The sequence below is a fragment of the Apium graveolens genome, chromosome 3 (assembly GCF_009905375.1).
Source record: "Apium graveolens cultivar Ventura chromosome 3, ASM990537v1, whole genome shotgun sequence".
Classification (NCBI taxonomy): Eukaryota; Viridiplantae; Streptophyta; class Magnoliopsida; order Apiales; family Apiaceae; genus Apium; species Apium graveolens.
In genome coordinates, this window is record NC_133649.1 from 158,764,469 (window position 1) to 158,775,802 (window position 11,334).

At 36.6% G+C, this 11,334-nt stretch overlaps 2 protein-coding genes across 2 annotated transcripts; both read left to right on the forward strand.

Annotated features, from left to right (window-relative positions):
* The first annotated feature begins 2,656 nt into the window (after positions 1 to 2,656).
* On the forward strand, positions 2,657 to 3,046 carry LOC141714671 (uncharacterized). Its single transcript, XM_074518176.1, has one exon. The coding sequence runs from the start codon at positions 2,657 to 2,659 to the stop codon at positions 3,044 to 3,046; it is 390 nt and encodes a 129-aa protein (XP_074374277.1).
* Positions 3,047 to 3,376: 330 nt separating this feature from the next.
* On the forward strand, positions 3,377 to 4,216 carry LOC141714672 (uncharacterized). Its single transcript, XM_074518177.1, has one exon. The coding sequence runs from the start codon at positions 3,377 to 3,379 to the stop codon at positions 4,214 to 4,216; it is 840 nt and encodes a 279-aa protein (XP_074374278.1).
* The last annotated feature ends 7,118 nt before the right edge of the window (positions 4,217 to 11,334 follow it).

Consider the following 11,334-nt stretch of genomic DNA (forward strand, 5'->3'; position numbering starts at 1 on the left):
TGTAAGTATTGATCTTTGTAAGCCTATAGGAGTGAGGCCCATGAGTCTTACCAACTTTAGAAATTAGTTTAAAGTCTTAACAACCTTTGGGAAGTGGTTTGGAATGAAGGCCCAAGGTGGAAACATCCCATTTCCACCAAAGAACCCGAGGAGCACCCTTCGAGTTGCATTAGGAAGCTTTAGTGGTGTTCGTTGTAATTGGGACTTAGAGGTGAAGAGTCTGAGTGCTGCATAGCATCTTTAGGTTTAAGTTAAGGTCAGAGTAGATAGATTGAAGCATTAGTAATAGTTCTTATATGTTACTTGCTTATGTGCCTAGGGATTTAGGTAATAATAACTAAGTATCATATGCCATGTTATTATGTGATTATGTGACTATGTGGATTACTTGAATTGCATATGATTAAGTTATGTGTATTCTTATAATTATAAGTTCTTGTGTAATAGTAGTTATGATAAGGGTAAAAGATAGTCCTAGGAGCTTATAGGCTTATAGGGTGATAAAGGGTGAATAGTTGTGAGTTTAATATATTGTGTAGGTTCCGAAGCGAAGGGAAAGACTCGTGCCATCAAGATCGAATAATCTTAGAACTTTGAAAGGCAAGTTACTTACATCCTTATTCTTATAATTGTTGCACGTATATACACTTTTCGTGAATGCTTAGTCATAATAACCACCATGCTAATAATTATTTCAAATACTTCCGTTAATCACTCTTAACCTGGTTAATACTTTACCTTCGAATGTTTTCTTCCCTTGAATCTAATTCAATTAAGATGATACCAAATATTTCCCTGGCATCCATGTTATAAATCATTAAAAATAAAAAAAAATACTTATCTTTGTGGATTGGACCTAGACGCAAGTCCTTTTCACGTTATTGATAGGCTTACATATAACCTAGGGATCCCATTATATTTGAAACCCCAGCGCGGTTCGGAATTATTTCGCGGCTGATCACCGGCTGTAATCCGTAGCGTCCTAAAATGAATTTTGATGATTTGATATTTAAATGATTATAACATGTTGCCCCGATGCCATGATACCGTATGCCATGTTTCGATTGTTATGATTCTACCATGTCTTTATATTATAACTTCATGTTTCTTATTGTCATTTTTACAAGTATCTATAACCTCTTGATTCATGAACTCGTGATTTTGAGATAATGCCTTATATAATAGAACTGATAGTACTTGCTGAGCATTTTAGCTCATTTTCTTATATTTAACTCTATTCTACAGCTAGCAATCATGGTTCATACCAAGCAGACCACCCGTAAGTCAACCGGTAGGCAGGGTGAAGACCATTTGAGGGCGCAGATAGAATATATATATATTAGGTGAAATCCACCAGTATGTAATTATGGTATTGGTTAGAAGGGTTGTTCCAAACTCTGAACTTGTAAGGATCTTGGGATTGTTATTATTTTTGGTTGGGTTTGTATTCGTATTATTATCATCTTTTGGACTTATAAGTTTGTAATATAATTATGGTTTGCTTTTATTCCGTGTGTGTGTTGTTGGTTTGGGGTGTGACAGAGTTGGTATCAGAGCCTAGGTTTAGAGTCCCTGGATAATCCAACTAGGACTATAGGAAGTATGAGTATATAATATAATATCGGGAGTACTAATACGCGACATTCGAATAAACTGTATCTAACCTTTGTATATATATATTACTTGACAGCAACGTGCACACTCATCATCTTCGACCCCGTAGAGCGACACAATTGCTTTTTCAGTCTATGCTGACTTAAGGCTGCATCATGACACTCTCCAGGGAAAGTATTTTAGGCTGATGGAACGACTTGAAGAGGTCTATGAAAGTAAGAAAGTGATGGGTAATGGACCTAAGGCGAAAACCATTTCAAGGCTTGAGTCACTGATCCAGGTAGCCACATCAAGATTGGAGGAGATACCCATGCATCACTACCGGACCAGTCAGATTACTGTGCAGATGATAGTGGATGAGCTTGGGAGCGTGGTCAAGATGCTATGTGAGGACACTACCCCCGACACCGCAAGGACCCGTGAGGAGGAGTCTGAGGAGGAGGCTTAGGACGAGTCTAAGGGACTTGACTTTTAGTTGCTTGGATTAGGCTGCTCCTTTTATTACCATGTTCTTTGTTTCCATTTCTAGACTCTCGTACTATTTTAATTCGGATCTGTATTCGTATTTGTACCTTGTGATTCGTACCTTTCGACTTGAACCATGTTAAATTCAGTTATGCACTTTCCTTGATTCCTATATTTTCTCTTTTAAATTTCTTGCTTATCACCATGCATCACCTTTATTATTGTATTGAAAACTGTATACCATGATGACTGCAAATAATACCCTAGTTTTTGCATCACTCAAACTGTATAACTCTTATTTCAGAAAATGGCACCTAGGAGAGCCCGAGGAAGACCTGCAAATAATCAAGAAAATGAAGGAGAAAACCAAAACCCCGATATAGCACAACTTATGGAATTAGTATGCCAACAAACTGCTACTATATCCCAACAGCAACAACTTATTCAACAAATGCATCCACCTTAACCACCCCCAGTAAACGTCATTACTTTCAAAACATTCCAATCCGTAAAACCCCCAGAATTTAGAGGAACACAAGATCCAGTAGAAGCTCATGCTTGGCTCAAGGAAATGGAAATGGCCTTTGCTATAACAAATGTTGGAGATAATCAGAAGGTGGAGTATGCTACTTACTTTCTTAAAGGCGAATCGAACTATTGGTGGGAGACAACAAAAGCTTTAGAAGCTGTTGAAGTTATTACTTGGGATAGGTTTAAGAGAATGTTTTTGGATAAGTATTTTCCTCGCTATATGCAAACACAAATGGATATAAAGTTCTTCGATTTGAAGCAAGACAATATAACAGTTGGAGAATATGAGAAGAAGTTTACAGAACTTTCTATGTTTATGGGAGAGTATATCGATTCTGAAGAGAAAAGGGCAAAAAGGTTCCAACAGGGATTGAAGCCTTGGTTAAAGAGTCGTGTGGCAGCATTTGAGTTAACTACTTATGTTGATGTGGTTTAGAAGGCGATGGTAATTGAAGGTGAGATTGAGCAAAATCAGAAGGAGAAAGGCAACAAGAAAAGAAGATTTGAATTGGGAGAAGAAGGCTCAAGTTACAAAGGCCAGAATCAGAGAACTAATCAAAAGCTTAGACCTTAGAGTGGACCCGGGAACTTCAAGAAGAAAGAATTTGGGAAAAATCACATGAAACAAGATCTCAATCAACTAGTGGACAGAAACCCTCGCAAGGATCAGTTCCGGAATGTAAGATTTATAATAGGCGACATACGGGAATCTGCAATAAGGCGAATGTAGTTTGTTTCAAGTGTCATACGAAGGGCATTTATGCTCATGAATGTAAGAATTAAGAATCAGAAGGCCAATATCATGTGTTATAAGTGTGGGAAAGTAGGACATGTGTCACGAGAGTGCAAAGGAGTGGGTAACAATCAATTGCTGCAAATGACTACTGTACCCTACCCAGTGAATCAAGCAACTCCTATGCCAACCCCATCATTCCCAATGTCTTTCAATCAACCTCAAATAGCATCAGCTTCAAATCATCCAGCTTTGACTTATCCAGCTCAAGCAAGAACTTTCAACATGAACGTGACGGATGCAATTCAAAGTTCCTATATGGTGTCAGGTATGCTTTTTGTGAATGCTGCTAGTGCTAAAGTACTAATTGACTCGGGAGCCACTAGATCATTTATTTCGAAATCTTTTGTTGATAAGTTGAATTTTGAAACCCAATTGATGCAGGAACCCTTATCTATTATCTTAGCTAATCAAGATAGAGTATATGTAAATCATATTTGCCCTTATTGTGCAATAGAGATAGCCGGGCACGTTTTTCCTACGAACCTTATTCCTTTCCAATTAGGCGAATTTGACGTGATCTTAGGGATGGATTGGCTTACGAGTTTCAGTGCTCAAATAGACTGTAAGGATAAAAGGGTAGTATTAAGTACACCTCAACGTAAGAAAGTAACATTCAAGGGCCAAAGTCAAACTCAGACATTTCTCACCTCGATGCAAGCAAAGAAGTTGATTTGGAAAGGATGCGAGGCATATTTGGCATATGTAGCTGATAAGAGTAGAGAAGTTTCTAATCCGGAAGACATTCCAGTAGTAAGAGATTTTCTAGATGTTTTTCCTGAAGAGCTTCCTGGATTACCCCCGGACTGGTAAATTGAATTTATAATAGACCTTGCACCCGGTACCGAACCCGTTTCGAAAGCTCCATATAGGATGGCACCAACGGAGATGAAGGAATTAGCAAAGCAAATACAAAAACTACTAGACAGGGGATTTATAAGACCAAGTGTTTCACCGTGGGGCGCGCCAGTTTTGTTTGTGAAGAAGAAGGACGAAAGCATGAGACTTTGTATAGATTATCGAGAATTGAACAAGTTGACGATTAAGAATAGATACCCTTTGCCTAGGTTTGATGATCTGTTTGACCAACTCAAAGGAGCCTCATGTTTTTCGAAGATTGATCTGCGATCGGGATACCACCAATTGAAGATTAAGTCTGAAGATATACCAAAAATAGCTTTTCGAACAAGATATGGACATTACGAATTTCTCGTTATGGCTTTTGGGTTGACGAATGCACCAACTGCTTTCATGGATTTAATGAATCAAGTATTCAAGGAGTAATTGGACAAGTTTGTCATAGTTTTCATCGATGATATTCTAGTATATTCAAAGACAAAAGCTGAGCACGCGGAACATCTAAGAATAGTCTTGGAAATATTGCAAAAGGAGAGATTGTATGCCAAGTTCTCGAAATGTGAATTTTGGTTAACTGAAGTAAGATTTCTAGGACACGTTGTTACAAGTGAAGGAATTAGAGTAGATCCTGAAAAGATCGAGGCTGTAATGAATTGGGAGAGACCGAAGATGCCAACAGAAGTGAGAAGTTTTATGGGACTAGTGGGATACTACAGAAGATTTATAAAGGATTTTTCGAAGATTATCGTACCACTGACCAAATTGACAAGGAAGAATGAAAAGTTTGAATGCATGGAGAAGTGCGAAAATAGTTTTCAAGAATTAAAGCAGAGATTGGTAACTGCTCTGGTTTTAGCATTACCAGATGATAATGGAGATTTTGTGATATACAGTGATACCTCTTATAAAGGACTTGGATGCGTATTGATGCAACACGAAAAAGTGATAGCGTATGCTTCGAGACAACTTAAACCACATGAACAGAGGTACATGACTCATGACTTAGAATTAGTTGCGATAGTGTTTGCTTTGAAGCTATGGAGACACTACTTATATGGGGAAAAGTGCGAGATATACACGGATCACAAAAGTCTGAAGTACCTCTTTACTCAGAAGGAGCTAAATATGAGAGAATGCTGATGGTTGGAATTGATCAAAGACTACGATTGTTCGATACAATATTATTCGGGAAAGGCCAACGTGGTAGCAGACGCTTTGAGTAGGAAGGAAAAGCTAAGTATGATAACAATGCCGAAGGAATTATCTGATGAAGTTGAAAAATTGCAATTAGAGCTTTGTGATCATGGAGGAGCGGAAGAAATGTGTTATGCCATTACTTTTTAACTAACACTACTAAAGATGATAAAGAAATGCCAAGATGAAGTAATGAATCAAGAGAATAATCAGTTGACAGGAGAAGAGATATGTACACAAAAAGACGAACAAGGTGTGTTGAGATTTTCAACAAGAATTTGGATCCCAAATATGACTGAATTGAAGAATGATATTTTGCAAGAAGCACACAACTCGAGATTTTCGATTCATCCGGGAAGTACCAAAATGTACCATGATTTGAAGAAGAGTTTCTGATGGCCGAACATGAAAAGAGAGATTGCGAAATGGGTTTCAAAATGCGACACATGCTAAAGAGTGAAAGCATAACATCAGAAACCAAGTGGTTTGATTTAACCATTGAAGATTCCAGAATGGAAGTGGGAAAATATTGCCATGGATTTTTTTATGGGTTTACCGCGAACACGTTTGGACATGATGCAATTCCGGTGATAGTTGACCACCTTACGAAGTCAGCACATTTTCTTTTAATCAATGAGAAGTCTTCGTTAGACAGACAAGTTCATATGTACATACGCGAAATCATGTTACGTCATGGTGTACCTATATCGATAGTTTCGGATCAAGACCCGCTATTCAATTCGAGATTCTGGAGGCAATTTCAAGAAAATCTTGGAATGAAATTAAACATGAGTACGGCATATCATCCACAAATCGATGGCCAAAGCGAATGAACAATCCAAACCATTGAAGATATGTTGCGAAGCTGTACATTTGATTTTTCGGGAAGTTGGGACGATCATCTACCACTCATAGAATTCTCATATAACAATAGTTACCATTCAAGTATTGGCATGCCACCATACGAAGCTTTATATGGGCGAAAGTGTAGAACACCGACAAGTTGAGATGAAGTTGGGGAAGGAAAGATTTTTGGACCTGAATTGATTCAGCAAATGAAGGGCACCATCACTGTGATCAAGAAGAGACTCATTGTTGCTCAGGATAGACAAAAAAATATGCGGACCCCGCCCGAAAGAATGTGAAATTCGAAATTGGGGAAGCTATATTGCTAAAAGTATCACCATGAAAGGGATTGACCCGATTCGGTAAGAAAGGGAAATTAGCTCCAAGTTACATTGGACCTTTTGAAATCTTGAACCAAGTAGGGAAAGTTGCTTATGATCTAGCCTTGCCACCACAATATCAGCACGTGCATAATGTATTTCATGTCTCATTGCTAAAGAAGTATAATCCGGATGCCAATCAAGTGATAGAGATTGAGCCAGTGGAAATTCAAGCTGATTTATCATATGAAGAGCAACTTATACACGTACTGGATCGACAAGAGAGAACTCTTAGAAATAAAGCAGTAAGTTTCGTGAAAGTATTGTGGAGGAATTCTAAAATTGAAGGGGCAACGCGGGAGTTAGAATCTGAAATACGGAATCGATATCCTCAATTATTTTCCTTGATTCTGAGGACAGAATCCTATAAGGGGGAGAGGATGTGACAACCGGTAAATATTGGAGCTATTTTTATAAGTGCGATATATATTCATAAATATTCTGTGTTATAAGGCCGATTATCCGGATTCATTATATATTATGTATAATTTTGTCATATGGTATTGCGAGTGTTGCTGGAATATTTTTAAGCATGAAACTCTCATACGCGAGTAAGATTTTCGCTACGCGATTAAATAAGTAGCGCGATTTGATAATATACGAATAGTTGTGACTACGCGATTAAGTAATAATTGAGATTCTTGTGATTTAGTGATATTTGAATAAGTTACGATTAGGCGATAAATTTTTATTTTAATATTATGGAATATAGTCAATTTACTTGCAATTTCTTGTGGGATTTATAATGTGTTAATTATATTTTTCATGACTTATTTATTAGTGTGATAATGTTAGAAAATTCTTTTAATAAAATTTTTGTCCAAAATTTTTTGAAATTTTTTTTATTTAACTTCTAAAATCTCAAAGTATTTAAGGTATTAATTTTGTGATTTATGGATTTATATTTTAATTAATAAAACTCATTTTTTTAATTATACTTTTAATAGTTATTGAATTACAAGTGTACCATTGCAAGCAAATTCCACCAAAATTGAGATCAAGGGTAAGACCGACCTTTCACCCTCCACTAACTCCATTTGACCAACTAAATGACCCATAAAACCTTGCATGCAAAATCTTTCTATTAGTGGGTGAAGGATAGAATGGTAAGAACAAGTTCCACTACCACTTGGATGAGACAAAAACTAATTAAAACACTTAACCTCACATCATTCCTCTCTCTCCTCTCCATACTCCCTCTCGTCCATGCCTAAACCCTCCCCACCCCTCTCATTTTCTTCCTAATTTCTTCATTTTCTTACACCTTTCAACTCCTCTAAGAAAGGGTCAACCACACTTGGTTCTATATCATCATTTAAGGTTAGTTTCTTAGTTGCATGTAGTTAAAGACAAGAGTTTAACTTTGATTCTTGTGAATCTAGATTTGAACTTAATGTGGCTCATAAAAATTGACCAAGAGATGGTCTTGATGAAGTTTTTTGCTTCTATTTTCAAGCCATGATCTTGGCCTCAAGCATTCTGCAATGACTCCCAAGGAGCCGAATGGATTTTGTGGTTTGTGTGTTAGTTTTATTTGTTTTCAAAAAGGAAGAGACTTTGAATTTGGCTTTAAAAGAACTTATAATATTTTAAAATGTATTTTTCAAAGTTTCCATCCTTGCATGCCATGATTTTTACAATAAAAGTTGAAGTTAATACTTGCATGTCGTAGTATAAGTGATATTTCGCACGAATGTGCTATGTGACTTAAATTTGAGTTTTTGTGCAATGCATGCCATGGTTTTTGCTCTGAAATGCTAGTATGCTATGTGTATTGATAAGTCATAATCAAATCTAGTAGCCATCAAGTTGATACCATGGACTTTTGGTTCAGATTTTTGCTTAAAATCGTATATGTAAAAATCTGCCTTGTTATGCTCTCTGTTTTTGCCTTGGTAAATGACTTATATAGCTAGATTTATGCTCATAATTCCCATAAAATGATAGTCAATAGCTTTGTGTATATTGTAGGTTAGATTTGTTGGCTTGATTGTTAGTTTTGGTGTTGAGTTGGGAGTTAAGGTGGAAGGAGGTACAATAGGCACTAAGTAGCAGATTTTTCCACCATAAGTATAGGCTGTTTTAGGTGAGTTTTGGTGAGGACTTGCTAGGCCTGCATTTACTGGAGTCAGGACTTGAGTTGTACTTGATTCCAGTAGCCTTGATTCAGTGAGAAACTTGCATTTAGGTAGGTGCACACCCTCATAACCGAGAGCAACTCAGAACAGGGCAAGGCTGCGTAACATGAAGTCTGGTCGATTATAACCATGTCATAGGCTAGGCCTTCATGGGGCCTTGGCTTAAATAAGTGTAATTCATCCTTATGAGGTTTAAAAAATCATTAGAGTTAAAAATTGAGTGAGAAAAGTGAGTTTTAAGTAAGTAAAATCGAGCAGAGGGAAATAAAAGGGGGCTGGGCAGTTTCAACTTTGAGCAGAGGCCTGGAGAAGCCTAGGTGAGGCATTGGCATGAAACCAAGTCTTAGAGTTAGGTTTAGATCTTAAGAATCCATAGGATTTGGTTTTTTTAGAAGGCCCAATGTAGAAATTAAGATTCTTGTCGAAGAACACAGGTAGTGCAAACTGGTGATAGCAGGGAACTTCAGTGAGAGTATTGATCTTTGTAAGCCTATAGGAGTGAGGCCCCTGAGTCTTAACAACTTTAGAAGTTAGTTAAAAAGTTTTAACAACCTTTGGAAAGTGGTTTGGAGTGAAGGCCCAAGGTGGAAACATCCTATTTCCACCAAGGCACCCGAGGAGCACCCTTCGAGTGGCATTAGGAAGCTTTAGTGGTGTTCGTTGTAATTGGGACTTAGAGGTGAAGAGTCTGAGCGTTGCATAACGTCTTTAAGTTTAAGTTAAGGTCAGAGTAGATAGATTGAAGTATTAGTAATAGTTCTTATGTGTTACTTGCTTATGTGCCTAGGGATTTAGGTAATAATAACTAAGTATCATATGCCATGCCATTATGTGATTATGTGACTATGTGGATTACTTGAATTGCATATGATTAAGTTATGTGTATTCTTATAATTATAATTTCTTGTGTAATAGTAGCTATGATAAGGGTAAAAGATAGTCCTAGGAGCTTATAGGCTTATAAGGCGATAAAGGGTGAATAGTAATGAGGTTAATATAATGTGTAGGTTCCGAAGCGAAGGGGAAGACTCGTGCCATCAAGATCGAATAATCTTTAAACTTTGAAAGGAAAGTTACTTACATCCTTATTCTTATAATTATTGCACGTATATACACTTTCCGTGAATGCTTAGTCATAATAACCACCATGTCAATAATTATTTCAAATACTTCGTTAATCACTCTTAACCTGGTTAATAGTTTACCTTCGAATGTTTTCTTCCCTTGAATCTAATTCAATTAAGATGATACCAAATCTTTCCCTAGCATCCATGTTATAAATCATTAAAAATAAAATAAATGTTTTCTTATCTTAGTGGATTGGACCTAGACACAAGTCCTTTTCACATTAATGATAGGCTCACATATAGCCTAGGGATCCCATTATATTTGAGAACCCAGCGCGGTTCAGGATTACTTCGCGGCTAATCACTGGCTGTAATCTGTAGCGTCCTAAAATGAATTTTGATGATTTGATATTTAAATGATTATAACATGTTGCCCCGATGCCATGATACCATATGCCATGTTTCGATTGTTATGATTCTACCATGTCATTATATTATAACTTCATGTTTCTTATTGTCATTTTTACAAGTATCTATAACCTCTTGATTCATGAACTCGTGATTTTGAGATAATGCCTTGTATAGTAGAACTGATAGTACTTGTTGAGCATTTTAGCTTATTTTCTTGTATTTAACCATGTTCTACAGCTAGCAATCATGGTTCGTACCATGCAGACCGCCCGTAAGTCAACTGGTAGGCAGGGTGAAGACCATTTGAGGGCGCCAGGTAGAATATATATAGATTAGGCGAAATCCGCCAGTATGTAATTGTGGTATTAGTTAGAAGGGCTATTCCAAACTCTGAACTTATAAAGATCTTGGGATTGTTATTATTTTTGGTTGGGTTTGTATTCGTATTATTGTCATCTTTTGGACTTATAAGTTTGTAATATAATTATGGTTCACTTTTGTTCTGTGTGTGTGTGTTGTTGGTTTGGGGTGTGACAATGTTTTAGTTTAAGACATTTGGATTATTAATATTTATGTTTTATCGATTATTCCTTTTATAATTCATTAATTCTTAATTTACCGTGATATAATTTTAGATTAATAAATGTCCTTGGAATATGATATGCAATTTTATATCTCTAAGTACGTGACTTAGAAATGAGATTATGAGAATAGTATCAATGTTCCTAAAGGTCCCTAGTCGAGTATTATTATAGGGATAATGATAATGCATTAAGACAAGTATGTTTGTTGACTGATGATCACATCTCATTGATAATAGGTATGGTGATACTAAAGTCAAAACACAGACACATGTATTAGATACATGGTGCTGGATAAACCCAATGTGAGATTCTACATGTTTATAGTGTCATAAGTTATTCTCACAGTGATAATGATGTAATGGTCCTTAGACATGAAGTCATTATATTTCTATACAAGAATTTATATACTTTGATTCCATTAAAAGTTATTCTTGACCGGGTAATGATAAAAGT